Genomic DNA, 22,007 nt, shown 5'->3' with positions numbered 1-22,007 from the left:
GCCTATTGGATTGCTTTCTTTGCTGAATGGTCAATTATACTTCCTCAATCGATGCCCACTGCCCCACTTTTCAGGCATCATATTAAAGATCTTAGCTGGGGTTTATGCTGGGTACCCCAGGCAGGCCAAGCGGCCTTCAGGGTTAGACAGTCTGCAAGGTTAGGGATAGAAGGAGTTTTTAAGAGTATTTTTCACAGAAAAAAAATGTGCTACTGTAGGGGCACAATGCACACTGTGCACCTCATAAGGATTCAGGGCATAACAGACAGGTATATGCATGGGGGTGACAGGCGTTACTACGTGATGCACTTTAGCCCTGCACTTTAAGTGCACTTAAAATCTTGCACCCAAACTTCACGCGTATTGCCTGTTTTGACCTGTTCATTTTTGTGCTGAATTATTTTCCTGGTTTGCAAATTACAGGTGGGTAATCCTATTATGGAAACATCACTCTTGCAACATTGTCCCTGCAGGCCTGGGCTCAGCTGCGATTGAAGTTGTGGTTTATGCAATCAACTCAAGAAAAAGCATGTGCATGTGTCTATTTTTGGAAACGGGCGTCTTTTCTACTTTGTCTTGAGAAATATTTTTTGTAAAAAAATGTTTTTTTTCTTAACTGTTACTACTAATTTAGTTTGGAAAAATGATCTAATAACATCCCTGGCAGCCACAGCCTTCACACAACGCCCACACAAGGCATTCGATTAGGAGCGTGGCTTTTATTGTCAAAGGGTTGCAAGGTCCTTCGGTTCAGGGTAACCTGGGGCCGTGGTAAATGTCACTGTCAGTGCGAATTGTAGCCAACCAGGAAGCGGGGCATTTAGGAGAAACCACTTGGCAACTTTTGAGACCTTTGGCACAATGTGAAAAGCAACACTGTAAATGAGAAGCGCAGTTCCACTGCTACCTGGTCCTCCCATGCTCGTAGCACTGGAGAACTCGAAAACAGTGAAATCCAGTGTGGATGCCACGGAGGGGATGTGGGGGGGGGGCTGCCTCGAGGGATGCCTCCATCTCTCCCTTACGTATGCACCGGGATGAAGCAGGAACATCCCGAAGAGCTTCTGATGAAAATAGGCGATTCGCAAAGAAAAGGGGCCACCTGACAGGAGGGCTTTCTTGCCCACCAGCCAGATCAATGTTATTCTAAAGGGAGTTTAAAGTTTAAATGCAGAAGGACAAAAAAGCAACAACTTTATATTTTAATGAGTGTTGGTTGAAACAAACTTTAGAAAAAGCAGGGTGAAAAAAACTTAAAATAGATTTTAAAAACGCGAAGTAAAACAGCCTTATGAGTAGCGACTTCCTCCTGGCGCTGCTGCTGGTAGAGACCTTGAACCCTCCTGCGTCCCTGGCAAGGGTGAGGGCGGCTGTGTCAGGTCCACCTTGGGAGCTCGGGGGCACATTAGCTCCTGGCAGTGTGTATGTTTGTCTGGGTTGCTTCTCTCTCTCTCTCTCTCTGCAGCCTGTGTCTGTGCAGGCAGCACACACGCACACACACACACCGCCTCTGCCCTTTGATCCCCTGCATTAGTGTTAGGGGCTGGGAAGGCACAGAGAGCAGCCACAGACACCGCGGAGAGCGGCAGGCAGCCCTCTCCATTACCGTACCCAGCCTGCGGGCAGCCACCGGGAGCGGAGCACCGGCACGGGAGGGGGCACTGGACACGCTTTGGATCCCATCTCCCCATCCAGAGGGATATCACCGACCGTGGTGGGGTGGGGGCAGCCAGGTGCAGCGGGCAATCTCCCCGCGAGAGCCCCCCGAGGGCAAGAGCGCACACGGCCACAGCCCTCCCAGACGCCCGAACCACGGGGGCCAGGGCGGCGGACAGCGGGCTGCCCTCCCCGATCCCGCACCCGCCCCGGGTCGAGAATGTGAGGAAACGGGTAAAATGCCCAGGAGGAAGCAGGAGCAGCCCCAGCGCCTGCCCACACGTAAGTGCCCTGCCTGTGTGTGCTGTCTGCGTGTGCCTGCTGCTGCTGCCTGGCTGCGGCTCCCTTCTTGTCTGTATTAGTTTAGGGTTACAGAGGTGACGCTGACAAAGACACAGCCTGGGTTATTCCGCTCCTAGGTCTCACTCAGGCAGCCATGTTGGTGATGATGAACAGCCGTGTGCTATTTTTTTTGCGTTGCCCCCTCACCCTGCCCCCATCCCTGCAGACACCCTCCTTCCTCTTTCCCTTTCCTTCTCTATTGCTCCCTTCCCTCTTGCCCTTCTCCCCGGGGTGTACAGCGACCGCTCCACGGTAGTCCCTCCCCGGCTAAAGGTTGCGGTCGTAGCCCCGGCGGCGGCCCCGGGGAGGGAGCAGAGGACAGGGGGCGGGCAGGGCACCGCGTTGGCAGAGGAGGCGGCGAGGAGGCAGATGGCACGGCGAGAAACTGGGAGCGAGGCGAGAGGGGAAAAAGAGGGGCATTTAATCCAGGAGTAGGGAAAGGAGGAGGGCAGACGGCCGGAGCTGGGTGCAGGCAGGGTCATGATAGGCTCAGTCCCCAGCCTGAAGCACAGGCAGGGTGGCGGAGCAGCACAGCTACCCGCAGCCCGGCTCCAGCCTCCACAACACAACTTTTATTCTTCCTGTTCCCCCTCCCCTTTTTTTTCACCCACCCCTTTTCCTTTCCTTGCAAATGATTTGCACAAGCCACCCGGGGTAAGAAGCAGGATGCACACGTCAAATACCCTACGGGCTGGGAAGTGAGGGTGTACCTTCCCCTTCTGCCCTTCCACCCCCGCCTTCTTCCGTGGTCTGTGCTCTGTCTGATTTCGCCCCCGCAGCCCCTCCCAGTTCAGCAGAGGTCTGTGCGCCTCTCGGTCACCTGAAGTTCACCCGGGGGTTAGGGCTCTGTTCTAGCCCCTTTCTCCCCCCCCTCAACCCCCCACAGCCGAATTGCTGCAGACGGACTGCGATCGATATCGACTTTACCATAAATATATTTATATGCTAGGAAGGAGGAGGGAAGGAGGGTGAAGGCCGAGGACGAATGGTCTGCTCCCTCCACCCCTAGTCCTAGGCCACTGTCAGTCTGACAGATTAGCAAATGCAGACACAGGAAGACATGGCACTTTCTGCACTGGCAATTATTTTTCTCTCTCTTTCCCTCCCTCCTCCTCCTTCCTCCTACGTTTCACCCGACGCACAGTGCATAGGTTGGGTTTCATGTCTGCCCCTTTCGCCTTCTGTCCGCTAGAGGTTCAGCGATTTAAAAAAACAGACACAAGAAACCTTCCCGTTCCGTCACGCCGTTTCCAGCAGTGGGTTCACCCAAGTACATCAACCCCCAGCCCTGGGTGGACCGCAGTCCCTGCATATCAAGGAATGGAAAAGAGAGAAGGCATTCTTTTTTTTTTATTTGACCTTTTCTTTCAAAATATTTGGCTTGGCTTTATTGCCAGATTAAAAAGGCATTAACTTTGGAGAGCACTCTCCTTTATGTTCTCCCGCTCGCCCGCTCCGGCGAGCAGGGGTGGCTAGCCAGTCCCTCCCCCTTGACCTGCAGCTCCAGTCCGTGGACAGCTGTGCTTGACCTTGGCACTGACCCGCCGCGTGACCCCTGTGTCTGTCTGACAGCATATCCTGTCTCCATTTTAGCTCGGGGTGAGCCTCGCCAGTTCAGCGATTGCTTGCTGCTGAACACGGGCTTAGATTGAGCTGTTTCGTGCTCTCCGCGTGCACACGTTTATTCATTTATACCTCTCAACACACAGCAAGTAAACGCACACGTGTACGAGCTGAAGTTTTAAGTGGGCACATTTTAATTGCTGCCTAAAAGTTAAGTTTGGAGGCGGCCTAACGTGAGATATGAACTGGTTTGTTATGAGAATGGTATCCTTTTGGTTATTTTACTTTTAGAAAAAAAAAGAATGTAATCAGTACACGTTTAAAATATCATTTGTATGGACCGGATATACACGGCCTGTCACGTGAGGCATTTACAGCTTAGATTGATCTATTTTGGTATGGGGCTTTCTTTTTTCCTCAAACAGGTTGAAGAGCGCGGACTAGTTTACGTTTAACCACACTCGCATGTCCCCTGTGCGTACTCGCTCACCATGGACAGCTGGAGTGGCTGATATACACAGGCAATACAGAGGGACTTACAACATACAACTTTAGGTGACAGATAACAGGGCGGTTCTGAATAGGGAAGCTTGAGGCCAGTGACGCATTCTTATTTACCAATTGTAACGGTCACGATATCCCATTTAACATCTGCTCAGTACCAAGGTGCCCTCTCTGGGTCGTACATATGCGCCATACAAGTTCCGATAACACAGCACACAAGTATGAGAAGCCCAGCGCTTCTTTAAGAGCAGACAACAGGGACATTGGGCCTCATTCCGAGGTTGGAGGTAGCCTGCTACCCCCTTACCGCATACCGGGTGCGATTTTCCTGAATGGGGAATTACCGGGCCATTCCACCCTTGGAAGACCCAGTATTTCCCCATTCAGGGAACCCATCCCCATTCCCATTCCAGCCCCCACAGGGCTCAATGGGAATGGGGACCATGCTAACAACCGTTAATTACGGGCCCGTTGTTAGCATGCTAGTCCTTTAGCGGCTCCCACTAAGGGCGCCTGGTAAAACCAGCTGCCCTTAGCGGGACCCGCTAAAGGACCTCGTAATGCGGTGGTAAGGGGTTAACGGCACCGCACCTCTACCGGCGCAGTTAACCCCTTACCTCCAACCTCGTAATGACCCCCATTATGTTCAAACCAAAGTAGATAACGGATTTTTAAGTTTCAAATACTTCCCTCACACCAGTCACATCATATTTTACCTGCTCACTTGTCTTTTCTTAACAGCGTTTTAAGTTTTACATTGCTGAAATACCACCCAAGCAATCCAGACAATGGCGTGTGCATCCTCCACTTGATGCAAAAAGTTTCAGCCTTTGGATTAGGAAAATGCAGCCCAGGTTCTCTCTGTTCATCTTGAATAGGCAACGCTTGGTCTTATACGGCAGGGAAAATGGCAATGCATTTGGATTGTTACATCTAGGTACACACTTCATGTTACACGGTACTAGACATATATAACTAGTCCCCACCCCTTTCAATTCTATACCTACATACAGCTCACCAATTCTTACTCGCTTCATTGTTCGATTTATGCCTGTGAGAAAGGAAGCACCTCTTAAAGTTAGATATTAGTAACTTTAAGGGGTGTAAACTATCTAAAATTGCTTGTAATTTTAAGATTGGGAAATTGAAACTTCTATAAAAATTGGGTAAAAAATCACTGTGTGGTGAGGCTTAAAAGAGAGGGAGGACTTATGGTTGAACTCCTTAAAACCAAGGATTCTTCAGGTTTTTGGACCCTGATGAATGCAGTGGGAGGATCTCAATCAAAATTTCATCTTAATCCCCTTACGCCAGGAATGATGGCGTCCTCAGGTGGCAATTTAGCACAGACCCCAGTAGACCGAATTTGGTTGAGAGGCCTAGTTAGTAGGGCTAGTAGATCGAGAAAAGGGGTGCCAGAAAGACTTTTTAATCTGCTGTTCAAATCGGATCCGGAAAAATAGGCATTCATATTGAGCATTTCATTCAATGATGTTATCAGAGCAGGAAGATTTCCTAAGACCTGATCCACCTCCTTCTTGGTACCAATACATAAATAGGGACTGAGAATGGACACAAACAATTACTGTCCCATCATGATAATGGATGCAGACTCGAAAATGTTTGCGCCTGTTATGCTTTCGCACTTGTGTTCTTGCGCCACAAAGGCAGGGAGGCTAAAGAGATTCCAGACAGGCTTCTGGAAAAATCAGGACAGGCCTGAATGCTTACTTGGTTAAATGCCTACAGGAGTCCGCCTGGTATAAAAGCCGTGAACATATATATGTGTCATCGATCGATCTTTCTACCATTTTCGATATGGTAAGCCGCTCCCTCCTTTGGACAAAATCTGCATGCCTGGGGAATTCCAGACAGCCTCTTTAAGATTATGTTGGGGCTTCACTGCAACTCGAATATCTAGGTGCGCCTTAACGTTGAGGGAGCCTTGTCAAGGAAGATCTATACAACATCAGGTTTAAAACAGGGTTGCATCTTGGTACCCTATCATTTTAACCTTTACGTTTTAGACCTGGAGGAATATTTACTTAAGGAAGCCTTTGCACCTCTGAGATTGGGGTCACTAAAATCATCGTAATGGCATATGCAGATGATTTACCTTTTATTCGATCTTACCTCTCGAGGTTTGCAAAGGCAGATTGACACCTTCTCCAGGTACACAGAAACAAATCATTTAAAGGTGAATCCCACAACAACTAGGATGATGCGCTTCTCAGACTCTCGTAAGCGTTGGAGGCACGCCTGGTTTAAGAATAAAACAAAGTTGCGGTTTTCTCATAACATGATTTATCTGGGATTCCCCATTTTGGACTCCCCCCGTAAATCTTATTTAATGGACTTCCGAAAGAATAAGTCATCAATGCCAACTAGCCAGATGTTGAAGATCAGATACAAACATGGGAAATTCTCTGCCCAGCACCGGCTTAAGTTCTACGAGGGGAAGATTGTCCCCAAATTGTTGTATAGGGTGGCCCTATTTTCCTCTTGGATGCTCTGTAAACTTCCTCTCTTTGAGGAGCTCATCTGGAGCAAAGTCCTTCACTTGCTGTACTCTACACCCATATCGTTCATAAGATATGAGTTGGGTTTGAAGCCACTCAGAGCAGGTGCAGACCTGAGAATTCTATCATTGTACCGGTCATTAATAGATTCCCCCCGAAAGACACCCTTTATGAACATTTACAGAAATATATGCAGCACACCAGGGTGAATTGTGCCAGGGATCTTAAATCATACTGTACAAATCTGCTTTAGAAACTGGGTCTAAATAAGAGTGAATTTATTGTCAATCCATGTCTTGTCAAAAAATAACTTCTTAGGTCAGACTGGGTGAACACTGTGGACGATCTCCATGCTTGTCGATCTCCAAATCACCTTGTTAGAGATCATAAGCGAATGGGGGTCATCGCACCATATCTGAATCTCTACCCATCCAAGAATGCAAGCAGTGATTTTCTACGATTCAGATTAGACATTTGTCCTACAAGGAAAATACAGACCCGCAGAGGCCTTATTAGGAAGGAAATGCCCTCTGGAGATTTTGCCAAGATCCAAATGTGAAAGAAACGTGCAGCATCTATTGCTAAATTGTGAGTTCTTGATTTCCGATCGACAAACGTTTTTTGGGAAGCTTATTTGTAAATTGTATGATAACAACTTGGAGAGTTTATGGTTAAACTGTTAAGGGGCCAACCCACCTAGGTAGTTAATGCTCTCAGGGGTTTTATAAGGAGTTTAAACCTGGATCAGGATTTGGGCAATTAATTGAAGGTAGCACATGGAAGTAGATTATAATTGATGAAAATCAAAATCAGGAAAGAACGTATTTCAGTTTTATAAAACTTGTTCATTATTATGTAATATTCTTTTTATTGGCTAATTGTTTTATTAACTTTTTATCTACCTCTAATTATCTGTAGATTAATTATTGTGTGGTTGGCTATGCATTGTTTTTCTTTATTTCTCGTTTTTTATTTTATTTTTTATTTTTTTAAATGTGTTGATTAATTTTGAAAATGGTATAATTCTGATTTAGCCATATGCAAATAACAAATAAATAAAAAAAACGTACTCATCTACAGTCCGTTATCCCCAGCCAATGGCACATTTTGAGCCCTTATATCAACTCAAAAGTTTAAATATGATATTCGAAAATATAAGCTTATAGTTTTGTCTCTTTTGTGGTTGGCTTAGTCTTAAAGCTGGATCAAATTGAGCAAGTGGGTTGAGCAGAGAGGTACAGTGACACGGCTCGAAATTGAGTGAATCTGGAAGCTATTTGGGAATGGAATGTGTTCTTTTCTCGACACTTTTGCTACCAACCAAATTGCCATTTTTTTCTTTGATCTATTTTAGAGATAATCCATTTTCAGCATCAAATGGATGGGTAACTACTTCAATGTTTCTTTCACAGAAATTCTCACATATCAAAGCTCACAATTTTGCACCTGTTTCTGTTTCAGGTTCAAAATGTTATACTAACTAGTCAGAAAGCCAGGGAACCCATAATAAATCGTCCATGTTGTCTTAAGTGACTGATGGCATTTTGGTACTTCTCCCTCCACGTTAGTAAAATAAAACACCTTTCAATGCAGCGTTCTTTAAAGACGTCGCCCCTTCATAATTCAAAGGGCATTTCTTCACCATTAAAACCTTTTTCTAAATGCACCTATTCAAATATTTGTGGACTTGGTTGAACCATAACTCTGAAAGCCCCAGAGAGATTTTAGTATGTTAAAGTGAGTTTTGGACTTTTGGGAATTCAATGGTAGCAGATGCTAGGTAATTCACGTTTTCCGAATGTGCACCTTTCTGATGTCTTTATTAATTATCTGCAATTAAATTCAGGCAGAAGACAACAGACAGGGCCATTCTGATGCATTTGGTTCACTACCAAAACACAGAAATGCAGAGAGCAGACAGGTTGTTAAATTGGCTATTTAATTGTATGCCCCAAAAGGGTGCCAAAGAGTGCATGTCTGAAATTTGGAATTAAAATCCCACAAAGCAGTGCCAAAGACTGGTTTAGCAGGTCCTTTTTATAAACCCAAAAGCGAGAACATGTTGACTAATCCAACTGATGAAATTCTGAAGCCTGGCACTGTTGCTAGGGCCCAAACACCCCACGCAATTTTTCCAAAACGACCCAGAACCTGTGTACAAACTCATTAGATAGTAAGGACATGGCTGCCTCGCTAGAGACAAATAATGTCTTCGCTGGGGGCCTGCTACCGCTTGGTGCCCGTAAAACAATATTAAGATGAGACAATATGATATGATATGTTATTTATAAGGCGCTTAGTATCCAGAGGTTTCTAGGCGCGGACCCGGGGATCGAACCTGTGTTGCTCCGTGTCGTCCTGCTTCAAAGGCGAGCACATTGCCCATAAGCTATCCTCACAAGCAACAATGATGTGTAGGCAGCTGTTTAAGGACTATCAGGATTTAGTGTAAGGTGCCTACAACACGGTGGGTCCGGTATCCCACACATCTTGCAGGTAAGCCAGAAAGATCCTGAGCATGGCCAGTTTGCGCACAACAAAGTAGAACGTTTCTAACACAGGGAGATTTATTTATTTATTTATTCAGATTTGTAGAGCGCACGCCAGCCCAGGGGCATCGTGGCGCTTGTTACAGACAATATCTTAGTTACATAGGATACAACATTTAAATACAAATACAATATTTACAGTAAACATGTACAAATGAGCAATGCAGTATATTTACATGGGTTCACGAGAGTTTCCTATTAATTTGCAAGGAATGAGGTTTTCAGATTCCTGCGAAAAATCGGGAGTGAGTTTTCCGCTCTAATGTTAGGAAGAGCGTTCCAGGTCTTGGCTGCAATGTAGGGGAAACTTAGACCACCGGCTTTGGCTTTTTTTGATGCGCGGGATGCAGAGTAGGTTAGAGTATTGCGTCCTGGTGGGACGGGAGGAGGATGGTTTGAGGATGGTTTCTGATAGATAGGACGGGGCGGAGAGAGAGAGGCATTTGTGTGTGAGGGTGAGGATTTTGAGAGTGATCCGCTCTTTGACTGGGAGCCATTGGGCTGAGTGTCTGGCATGGGTGATATGCTCTCTTCTTGGGATACTAAGAGCGGCCCGGAGAGCATTGTTCTGCGTGACTTGTAGTCTGTTTAGGTTTTTGGCTGATGTGCCTGACAGGAGTGCATTGCAGTAGTCCAGTTTGGCGCCAATAGTTGCTCTAGCTATATAGAGGCAGTTGGGTTTAGAGAGGTAGGGCTTGATGGCGTTTATGAGTTTGGTGGTGTGCGCAGATGAGGAAGTGATTGCGCTGACTTGTCTAGTCATAGATAGTGAAGAGTCAAGGTATACTCCCAGTGTCTTTACAGCTGTGGATACAGGGATGATGGAGTTGTCAATGGAGAAGTTAGCGTACAAGTTGTCAAGTTTGTCTACGGTGTTCTGTTGACCTAATATCATGATTTCAGTCTTGTCTCCATTGAGGCAAAGGGCATTAACTGCCATCCATGCCTTGATGATGGGGTAGATTGTGTGGAGTGCCTTGGCGTCTTCGTTGTATGATCCTGAAAGGGGTAGAAGTACTTGTGTGTCGTCCGCGTAGTTTGTGTATGTGATGCCGTATGAGTCGAGTTTGTCAAAGAGGGGCTTGGTGAACAAGTTGTAAAGAGTGGGTGCAGTGCATGATCCTTGAGGGACCCCGCAGTGGATTGTCATGGGAGTGGCATTGGCGATGTCCGAGAAGACTTTCATGGCTCTTCCCTCTAGGAAGGAGGTGATCCAGAGAGCTGATTCTTTAGAGAAGTTGGCTGAGTGTGTGAGGTGTGAAGTGAGAGTCTTGTGATCAACCAGATCGAAAGCGGCTGAGAGATCTAGAAGGAGCAGAAGAGCAGGCTTGCCTTTGTCCATGATTTGGGTGATCTGACTCTTCAGATCCACCAGGGCTGTTTCTGTGCAATGTCCTTTCCGGAAGCCTGATTGCCTAGTCCCGAGGATGGAGTGGGTTTCCAGAAAGTGTTGGATTTGGCAATGTGCGGCTTTGTCCAGTAATTTCAGGAGGAATGGCACCATGGTTATTGGTCTGTAGTTGTTGGGTTGTAAGGGGTCAAGAGTAGTTTTTTTTAGGAGAGGCCAGACCCAGGCCTCTTTGAGGTTAGCTGGGATGATGCCTGTTTTAAAGGACGCATTGACGAATGCCGTAAAGAGCGGCACAAAGCAGTCTGCGCAGTCTTTGACAAGTTTTGGTGGGCAAATATCGCCTTTACAGGGGGAAGGTTTGAGATTTTTTACTAGGTTGACAACTTCTGATTCAGTGACGGCCCTGATGGAGAAGTCAGGTATGGTGGGCTTGGCGAGGTGGGTGGGGCGTTGGTAGGCTTAGTTCCTGTCTGTTGAGGAAGTGCTTTGCAGTGGTCTTTGATTTTCTTTTGGAGAAGGTCAATTTTGTGTAGCATGGCAGCTTGAATGCTGGTACACCAAGCTTCATCTTTGATTATTTCATCCGGTGTATTGGGGGGGGAGATGAGCTTGTTAAAAATGGCGAAGATCTCTTTAGAGTGTGATTTGGCATTAGAGATACGTGTGTTGAAAGCGTTGGCTTTGGCATCGGTGATAGCTGTCTTGTATTGGTGGGAGATTAAATTGAATTTGTTTTTGGTACTGGTGCAGGGGTCAGATTGCCAGTTTTTTAGTGCTGCTCTTTTGTGGGATCGCATTGAGTGCAGTTCTTCAGTAAACCATGAGTTGGTGTGTAGAGATTTCTTCTCTTTTTTCCATTCGAGTGGTGCTATTTCATTGATAGCGCTGGTGATGACATCTTTGTAGATGTCTGCTAGGATAATGGGGTCATTAGCGAATGGGGGTGCTAACTCGGGGCTATTGAGGTATGGGTGCAGGTTGTCCTTGGCGATTGTCAACCACTTTAGGGCAGGCCTCTGTTTTGCGGCACCAATGGAGTGTTAGCGCCGCGGGATGAGGTAGCCTAACCAGGCAACTGCACGAACCTTAGAAAATCAAGGATTTTTCTTTGCATCTGTCATTCAGCCTTCATATCACAAAAAACAGAATGCCCCTCTAGACTTTTCTAAGATTGTTGGTGAATGTGTATTTTGAATTTACATCAAATGCTGCTCTATGAGTTATGACTTGTAATATATCTCGAACGAGGATTAGAACCATGTGGGTGTTGGATACAACATTTGTTTGCTGTACAAGATTTTTATTAGTTTGCTGTCACTGTCAATATGTCATTTTGTATGTCTTCAAATGGTAGTTACTTTTTTATTGTGGTTATTTTGTTTATTCACACAATCGTACAACTAGCATATTGAACTGCTCAAAAATCTTATTGCACATTTGAAAGTTAAATACAGTCTAAACGTATTGCACAATTTACAAATGCTAGCTTTAGTCAATACAACTTTTCAGAACCGTCTCTACACGCTAGCTAAACTATCATTAAGGTCACATGCCACTTTTTCTAGAAGAAAACGAGAAATTTCATGGATGAGGTCAACATTTTCATATTACATGTAGAAAAAGAAAGTTGAAAAATAGGTGTTTTTGCATTGGGTTTTTCTTAGACCCCAATAAATACATGTTCGGCACACATATCTCCAAATTGGTCACTTTGATTTTCGAGATTTATGGCACCCACATACCCCTTTCTTCCAACCCGTGCACACCGAAAATCAGAAAATGAATCAAATAAACTTGAGGTATACATTTTTCAAGATTCATCATTTATCTATATATATGTACATAAAGAGTAAGAGAAGGGAAGTCTATGGACCGAAACAAACATTTGTGGAAAACATATGCACATAGAAGGCTACAGAATTACTACGAACAAGATACTGTGAATAACACATGTGTAATACAATTCAGGACAATAGCCACATACAAGAGGTTTGAACAACATGCAAGGATCATACACGTAATAGAGGAATAAAAAGACAACACAAATGACCAATACACACAGTGAGCATGCACAAACTCTCATAAGTCCACAGACAAAAACCACACAAGGATCACATACAAAACTACAAAATATAATCAATCTCAACAAAACAAACGACCAATACCTAAAGGCAACCTGGACACATGTAAAAAACAATTATGAATAATAGTTAGAGACAACAGGCCTGAACAGCAAGAGTGGATCATGCATGTAATAATTGAATACAATTGATCACATTGGTCACAGCCCAATATGCACAGACAACATGTACGCGTGGAATACAACACAGCACAAAGTCCAAAAAGAGTTAGAATTGCTACCTATACAAATTTGATGTTTGCACATGTTGGGAATGTGATTTGTACAAACACTAAGTCCAAAGATGACAACCTTAAAGTCTACAAGTTTTCCGAATGGCAGTGTTAAGGTACCAATACTGAAATCCAAATGTACCAAATCCCTGTCACAAAGAAAGTCCATCACACCGCAAATCTGCATTTATTCATGTACTTCTATCCAGACATTTCAAACTACAGGGCATGACTAGAATATAAACATGAAAGAATCAAATATTGGTACACAATTCCATCATATAGTTGAAGCTAATATATCCTTTTTAAGCACCTTTGGGTGGTCTGGTGTGGGTGGAGGTTTTGTTACACCCTATCCATAGCGTTGTTTCTTGCATATTTTGTAAACATGTGTGCCCCTAATTTACAGCCCAGCTCGTTAAATTGTTAAAGGGACTCATGGTTAAGTTGCTCTAATAAAAACCTTTGAAATTCAGTGAAAAACTTTGTTAAAGGGACATTATGGTTTCAGTGAAAAATATAAAAATCAAAGAAATCTTGCAGCTATGGTAAGTTATGCAACCATAATGAGTGCCCCCACCATGCTCTACTCAGACTAACACCCAGAACATCAAAGATGACATCTCAAATGGTATAATTAATGACATCAGTGATGACATCATGTTTCTTGAAAAGTTATTTTTGCTTAGTGACAATAAGCAGTTTAAGCACTAGCTGGAGGTACTGCATTGAAAACATGACAATCATACTTCAGAGGGGCTGTGCATGTAAGCCGCCAACTTGCAGAATGCTCTTAATTTAGTTTCCTTAGGGTTTGGCCTGGTACACATACATGAACAATAAATAGGCCCCAGACACGTAATGCAGATTTATCCTTTATATGTATGATGACAGATTAATCTGATTTTCATTCACTGGTCATAGTATTTTGTTTCCACTTAATAGATGTTACCTGTCTGTGCTTTAATCACCCACATGTATAGTAATTCTTGTATGTATGTATTTATTTATTTATTGAACATTTGTTAGGCAGCTATACAACTAAATGGTGTTAGCGATAGCTTCTTCCAGTACATGATACAAGGACAAGGATACGACTTGCAGCCCTATTCTGGATTAGCTCGAGAGGGCGTAGGAAGAAAAGGGGGAGATTGAGGAAGAGACTATTGCAGTAGTCCAGCCTAGAGAGTACCAGAGCTCTGGAAACATTGAGCTTCTGTGGTAAGGTGAGGAAAGGGAGAATGCCTCTACGGAGGTGAAGCTGGAAGTGGGCCTTCTTAGTATGGTCCAAGATGTGAGGGGTGAAGGAAAGAGAAGAGTCAAAGATGAACCCAAGGTTTTTGGCCTCACAGGATGGTGAGGTTAGAGGGCCCAAGGAGGGCGGCCAGAGGGTAGGAGGGAAACAGGACGCAGGTGTCCCAATAAGAAGGATCTCTGTCTTACTGGCATTAAGATAGAGGTTATTAGCCACACACCGTGCCGGAATAGTTGAGAAACAATCGGGGATGATAGGGAAGGATGAAGAGGTAGTAGAAAGAAGTTGGAAGGAAAGCTGTGCGTCATAAGGGTAACACTGGAAATGGGGAGAGAAGGAGGAGATCAGGTGAATAAGAGGGGCGTGATAGATATTGAAAAGCCATAGTGATAGGATCGAGCCCTGGAGGACGCTACAGGTCGAGAGTGAAGTGGTGGAGGACAAAGGGCCCAGCTGCAAGCTGGAAGGGCGGTTAGTGGGGAAAGAGGTTAGACAATCCAGTGCCTGATCTGTGATGCTGAGGGTATCATGGAGCCATTTATTTAGGATAGAATGGTTGACTGTGTCAAAGGCAGAGGGGAGATCGAGGAGAATGAGAACAGCAGGAGCGTTAGAGTAAAGATTTGTGATTAAGTCTTCACGGGTGTTCAGGTGAGCAGTTTCGTGCCTCTGGATGTTCAGAATCCATATTGATGGTCATGGAGGCAACCAGCGAGTTCAGCATGGAGGATCAGCTGGGGGGCATGTACAACAAAAGGAATAATCAGGATGAAGAAGATCCTACAAGTAAGCCAGTTGTGCCGTGCATGTATGTTTATTTTACATTGACACAGTCCTTTTTTAGTTCATTCAACAATTTATTTTACAGGTCTTTCGATAAGCACGAAAGTTTTTTGGCATCAAATGGACAAAAGTGATTGTGAACGATGGTAACACGGGTTAAGTGTCAACCTCTGATGTATTGAGGTTAAAACTCCACACTGAAGTACATTCCCTGTATAGATGCGAAAGAGAAAGAACTATCAAGCAGGGAAAGTATGCCTGAGGCTTGAAAATGGCCCCAGGGTTAGTTCACACAAGGTGTACACAACAGATATTTACACAACATACACAAGGGGGAAGATACAGTTGTGTCACGGGGATCGACACAGGTGTGTTTCGGCCAAAACATGGCTTGATTGAAGCCGGTCTATATGCTGGCCTTCGTCAGGAAAGGCACCATTGGTGGTGCTGTCCGTTGATTCTGTGGGTTTAAGAGAGGCAGTGAGGATCTTCAAAAAGGGGTGATTTAATTAATTTAGGATAGTATTAAATACTGGCCAATTTTGGCCATGGTGTTACATCTCATGGTGCAACTGAAAAACGGCTTACCTGCTGCTCCGGTGGCAGTGGCAAGCTGGGAACTATCCTCACGTGGTTGAAGGATAGTGTGTGCGTGATTGCACTTAGGAATGTGCCTGAGAGTGCTTCAGGCCGACATCTCTCGGGTGCCCGCTGACTGTGAAGGGCCACAGTGGGTCCCAGATCTGAGAGAAAGAGAATACAGGATCAGAATGCATGATCCTGGATAAGGATTCAGAGGAGTGGATTCGATGATGGTGAGAGAATCCTACTCGGGGTAGACTGCCCTCGAAGAGCATGGTGGTGGGCAAGTACGTGCCTATGAGGTGAAGATGTCTGACCAGTGGTTCAGGTGGTCTGTGATGAGTACATCTCGGTGAGCAGGGTGGCTCCCACGGGGGTGGAGTCGTTCCGGTGCAGCGGTGGTCCATGGGGGTGGAACTAGCCGCATGTCGAAATCCTGTATGGCTATCAGGAGTGCGAGAGCGCGCATCGAGTAGCGCTGAGGTCTAGGCAGGAAAATGACCGGTGAAAAGACTGAAATTGATGCAGTGAGACCGAGTTGGGAAAAAAGGCACGAGGGGTGTGGAGGACTTAAAGTGCCTGAAGGTGCGCGCATGAAGTGGCGCTGAGGTGTAGTAGGGAACACTATACTCAATGCAGTGAGATCGTGTTGGGATCTTGGGAGTGAGAAAAGGCACGTGGGAGGTGCGAAAATTCGGGTAATTAGGTGCCTGTATGTGGCGGTGTGGACACCTGAAATGCCTACTTTTAGTTATGAGTGGAGCCCGGCAGCAGGGTATAGTAAGTGCAAACTGGCAAGAAAAGTAAAAAAGGGGCGCTCTCTGGTCAACAATTAAAAAGCTAAGGTGCTGTTCCCTGGCTAGCTTACGGCAGTATGTCCGGCGTACCTCTGTATACGGGGTCCTCAGCTCGAAATGAAACTGTGAGGAGAATGCTGGCTGCTGTGTAAATATACATTTTACAAGCTAGGCGGCAGCCAATCAAAAACGCGCATTGGAAGTATCCAATGGGTACAGGAAGGAGTTTGAACCAATCGCGTGTTGTCAAGAAGGTGGAGCATAATTGAACTACTCGAATGGTGGAGCATCATGGGAGGTGTGGTCCCAGAAACGGTGCTTGCAGGCTAAAGCAATGCTGAATGGGATGCACTGAATGCAAAATGTGGAAAAGGGCAAACCGGTTGGCTCTGGGTCTGGTAGCATTTCATAATAGCTCCATAGAGACACCTATTGTTTATTAATTATTACCAGCGGGAAGTGCGTTGTAAATATACATTTTACAAGCTAGGCGGCAGCCAATCAAAAACGCGCATTGGAAGTACCCAATGGGTACAGGAGGGAGTTTGAACCAATCGCGTGTTGTCAAGAAGGTGGAGCATAATTGAACTACTCGAATGGTGGAGCATCATGGGAGGTGTGGTCCCAGAAACGGTGCTTGCAGGCTAAAGCAATGCTGAATGGGATGCACTGAATGCAAAATGTGGAAAAGGGTGTGTAGAAAAGGGCAAACCGGTTGGCTCTGGGTCTGGTAGCATTTCATAATAGCTCCATAGAGACACCTATTGTTTATTAATTATTACCAGCGGGAAGTGCGTTGTATATACCGGTGCATGATCTGTCCAAACTGCCTATTGTGAGTGCTGGCATAATACAGGTAGAGAGGTCCACTATACATGCTGTTGAGTGCATACGCATCCATTCATTGTACGGGTCCATAAAACAAAAGGTTAATTAGCATTGGACATATATGCATGTCATATCACATGTCACCCGTGGTGGTAATTAATACATGTGTACACTTGGTGTTAACGGGAGATGCATAAGTACTGATTGCCAGATGTCAAAACAATTGGTGAAAAAACCACAGTCCATGTGAATACATGTGTACACTTGGTGTTACATAAGTTCTGATTGCCAGAGATTAAAACAATTGGTGACAGTAATACAGTTGTTAATGTATGCAAGCTGAGATATCTATATAGGTTGCCCCTGGTGTCCCGAAATGATAAAAGAGGGTGAGGGGGTTTTGTTTTTAGAAATGTTTCCATTCAACGGTTATGTTTAAACCGTGGTGTACGGTGTCCAATTTGTGAACCCATTTCTGTTCCAGTTTTGTCAGAGTCAAATTGATATGGGGGGCTGACTTCTCCAAGAGTTTGCCCAGGAAGGGGGTGGTGGAGATAGGCCGATAGTTAGCTGGGCAGGACGGGTCAGCAGACGGCTTTTCTAGGAGGGGGTGCACAAGGGCGTGCTTGAGGGATAGGGGGGAAGAGCCAGTGGCAAAGGAGTGGTTATATAAATTGGCGAGAGCCTGGCCAAGACAGGAGATGTTGTTCTTAATGGTCCTAGAAGAGCAGGGGAGCTCAAGTTTGGATGATACCTTCATAGAGCAGACAACTTTAGAGACCTTATCAGATGCTATGGGCAGGAGGGAGGAGAGAACGGGGGGAGGAGGGAGTGGAGACAAAGGAGGCAGAAGAGCAGGAGTAGAGGCAGTGGTGGAGAGTGAGGTCAGGATGTCCTGAGGTTTTGATGTGAAGTGGGAGGCCAAGGCGATGCAGAGAGCCGGGGAAGGAAGGGGAGTTGTGGAAACTGAAGTTGGAATTTTGAGTTCCTTGCAGATTTTGAAAAGTTCAGCTGTGTTGTTAGTGGCTCCAGAGATGCAGGCTTGGATGTGGGCCCTCTTCTTGGAGCAGATAGAAAAGCTATAATGCCTTAGGAGCATGCGACAGGCCAGTTTGTCAGAGGATGAGCCAGAGGTCTGCCACGTTCAGCAACTCTGCACTTATGTTTCAGAGATGCTAGGTTAGATTAATACCACCTGTTGCACCTGGAGGCAGGTTTCAGGCGGATCCTCATGACATGGACAATGATGGTGTTAGAGATGGAGAGATGCAGGTTGGCAAAGACAGAGTCAGAGGGAGAGTCAGAAGCAGGGATAGGAGGGGGGATGAAAGTGGAAGCAAAAGCAGTGGAATGACAGCGAAGGAGGTTGGCATGCGGGAGGTTGCTCAGATAGAGGGCAAAGGGGGCCCAAGCGGGAGGATAGGAGAGAGTGGTCTGACCAGGAGACGGGGTGGTGACCAGGTTAGAGATAAGGATGTCTGCAGAGATTAAGGCATCTGGAGTGTGTCCGGCTAAGTGGGTCGGACTGGAAGGAGGAGGAGTGAGAAAGAGGGAGTCACAGAGGTCTGGGAACTGTTCAGTGGCTGATTCAGGAGAGTCTAGGTGGATATTGAAGTCACTGAGGAGGAAGAGTTTGGAAGAAGAGGTCAAGAGGGAGGAGGTGAGGTCGGCCCATTGAGAGAGGAAGAGAGAGATGGGGTGAGGGGGCCTGTAAATGGTAGCAAGGGTGAGAGAGAGAGTCGGAGAGACTCTGACCTATAGATGAGGCATTAAAAAGGGGAGTAGGATCAGCAGGTATGATAGAGGCAGTGACTCACTCAGGCAAAATCAGGGCCACTCCACTTCCAGGCCGGTTGTGCCTAGGTTTGGAGAGGATTTTGTAGCCCTCAGGAAGGAGAGTGTCAAGAGCATAGAACCACATCTCGGTAAGGGCGAGGATGTCAATGTTAAAGTCTTCAAAAAGGAGACAGATGTCCGAGGAGTGTTTGACAACAGAACGAGCATTCAGAGTAGCTGATTACCACCTTTGAAGGATTTTCCGAGGAGGGGACAAGGGCGTAGTACTCTTAATGCTGGTGGTGGAGAGGTGAGAGGAGAGAAGGAAGGTGGGGTAGCAGGATAAGGGAGGCAGTTAATGAGAGAGGGCAGGAACCGGTTAAGGAGGAGAAGAGTAGGTTGATAACTTTGGGCCGTGATAGTGCCATTGTGATAGACATTGATGATGCACCTAGAGGATGAGAAGTTTGCCAAGAGTACTTCCCATCTAGTGCTACTATTAATGGGTGAAGAGGAGAAAGGGGAGAGAGTGGAGACCAGGTGGGGAGTCCAAAGGTCTGGGGAAGGAACAGAAAAGAGGATGTCGGTAACAGTCTGTCTGGAAGTAGCATTGACGTAGGTGTCAGCAACAAGTAGGCCTGGATTAGAGGTCTGGCAAGCTTTTTTAAGCTTTATTCTTCCAGACTTCGTGAGAGGGATAGGATAGGTGATAGAGTAGTAGTTAGAATAGATAGGGGAGATAGAAAGTACCATGTAGCGGGGAAAGGCAGGCAGGGAGACAGACAGACAAGAGGGCTGCACAGTGCACAAATAAACTCACCAGATGGGCGGGTAGCCAGACAAGCAGAGATGAAGGAGGTGCTTTAAACTAGAAATGCACAGGGTAACAGAAATGTTTTTACGTACCCAGACTGGATGAGCGCTCAAGTGCAGCTGAAAACAGTCAGTGTGCAGGTTTAAAGGCTCATCCAACTTTCCAGTACAGCAGTAACATGAAGCAGAAAACAATCAGTGTGGAGGTTGAAAACACAGCAGGGGTAAAATTTCAAGCGGATCAGAGATTACAGAGGCAGCAAAGGGCTTCAGAAGTTGGTCCCAAGGGCAAGAAAAGTGTAACAATTTAAAACAATTTAACACAATTTTAGCTCTTGGCTCCAAGTTTAAAATATCTTAAGGTCCTTATAGGCTTGAACTTATAATTAAACTGACAAAATCTACCAGATAAATAATACTCTACTTCTATGGTGCATGCTGCATGCTGCAGCCATTGCCTATATTAATGTATTTTTAGACTGCTGTATTATCAAAAGTACATCAGTAGACAGTCTCTGTTTGAATGAGTACATTTTGTTATACATTGACTATTTCATAAGAGGCCTACCCATAACCCTTCAAATGTTGGTAGCAATGCTCTAAACAAAGCACTTTCTAAGGACTTGAAGTCGTTAGTGTTACAAATTAGTGATGTCATTGATGATGCCATTTGTGATGTTATCTTTGATTTTCTGTGTGTCATCTGGAGCAGTATATTGGGGGGGGAGGGGTGCCGAGTTATGGTTGCATAGCTTACCATAACTGACACATTTCTCTGGTTTTTCTATTTTACGCTGAAGCCATAACCTCCCATTAGAAAAGATTTTTCTCTGAATTTCAAAGATTTTAAGTAGAGTAACTTAACCATAACCTTCCGTTATCAAAGTTTTTTCACAGAATTTCAACAATTTATATAATGAAGATGTTTCATGATGTTCTAGCACTGTATGTAAGTTATTAATAATTACATTTTTAACATATATGAAAGAATTATAACTCTCCTTTAACAAACATATTTTTGCAGCGTATACTGACGTGTGTCACTTTGAGCAGCACATGTTAGGGATGCAAGTCATGGGTGAATTTTCTAGTTCATGAGGCTCAAACATGACCCCAGCACCAGCAAGCTACCCACAATTACCGCTGGACGAAGCCTGCTCCCTGGTGCAGTTCCCACTATACCATAATGGCACAGGTGGCCAATGTCCATGGCTTGTAGCCAAGGCCCATGGCCACAACCCCTGGAGGTTTCTGGCCCTGCAAAGCAACACATAATAGAAATTGGTTCTGGCCTGCAACCTTCTCTTGTAGCCCCTATCTTTTTTTATTTTTTATTTTTTTAATTTAGCTCAATTATGTGGTGGAGTCTCTTGTGATTGCCCGTTATAATCTTGCCTGGCACATTCCCTGTTTGATCGGTATGGACCAGTTTCCCTATGACGCGTTTAAGCCTGTTGGCTAACGCGGCAGTAAGGATCTTGCTATCTTGGTTGAGCATGGACAAGGGTCGGTAGGATCCGCAGTCCGAGCTTGGTTTGCCTGGTTTCAAGAGTGGGATTATTACCGCCTCCCTGAGGGACCCCGGCAGCCTCCCTTGTTCATACGCCTCGTTTAACATGGCGAGCTGCGGGGGAAGCACCTCTTATTGGTATGTCTTGTAAAATTCACTCGGGAGCCCATCTGACCCCAGGGCCTTACACGTAGGTAGGTGCTGTAACACCATCTCTAGTTCTTCAAGAGTGATTGGGGCGTCTAGGTCCTCCCGCTCCTGGTCACTAAACCTGGGCAGTCCTATGTCCTCCAGGGCTTCCTGAGTCTCTTGCCCTGTCTCCTCCCCTGTGTCCTAATATAAGCACTTGTAGAATCTAAAAAAATCCCTCATTGACTCCTTCCTGGGTACCCCAGGTCTGGCCATCTTCGTCCTTTATCTCCCTGATCACTGAGCGCAGCGTTTCATTCTTATATAGTCATGCCAGCAGCCTGCCACGTTTATATCCCCATGCATGTTGCCTCTCGATGTACTTTTTATAGTTTAACTTGCAGAGCCTGTCCCAGAGCCCACTGCTAACTTGCTGGAGTAGGGCCACCCTCTCCGTATCTTCCTGTGAGGTACCCCCCGACTGTATTATTTCTTCGAGCTCGCTCTCTGTCTCGTGTAGCTCCCGCTCTATGCCCCCTTGGAGCCCTCTAGACTTGGATATCGCCGCGCCCCGTACTACCACTTTGAACGCCTCCCATAGGGTACCTTCCGACTGCACACTGCCAGAGTTAATGTCAAAGAATTCGGTAATGGCCTCCCTTAGGTCTTCTCAGAATTCTGAGTCTTGCAAAGCCTCA

General features: G+C 45.7%; 1 protein-coding gene across 4 annotated transcripts in view; it reads left to right on the top strand.

Moving 5' to 3' along the window:
* Positions 1-1,472: 1,472 nt before the first annotated feature.
* The window catches only part of ZNF827 (zinc finger protein 827), an 883,430-nt gene continuing 862,895 nt past the window's right edge, over positions 1,473-22,007 (top strand). For 2 of the 4 annotated variants that reach the window (XM_069631232.1, XM_069631233.1), the window contains exon 1: positions 1,473-1,938. In XM_069631232.1, the coding sequence (XP_069487333.1) occupies positions 1,896-1,938 (43 nt within the window). In that variant the 5' untranslated portion in view covers positions 1,473-1,895. The remainder of the gene's footprint in view (positions 1,939-22,007) is intronic. The other 2 variants (XM_069631231.1, XM_069631234.1) reach the window with 1 other exon arrangement.

This window comes from Ambystoma mexicanum, chromosome 6q, assembly GCF_040938575.1.
Source record: "Ambystoma mexicanum isolate Mex_15411 chromosome 6q, UKY_AmexF1_1, whole genome shotgun sequence".
Lineage (NCBI taxonomy): Eukaryota > Metazoa > Chordata > Amphibia > Caudata > Ambystomatidae > Ambystoma > Ambystoma mexicanum.
The sequence above is the reverse complement of the archived record's forward strand: the minus strand, read 5'-3'. Positions and strand labels throughout refer to the sequence as shown.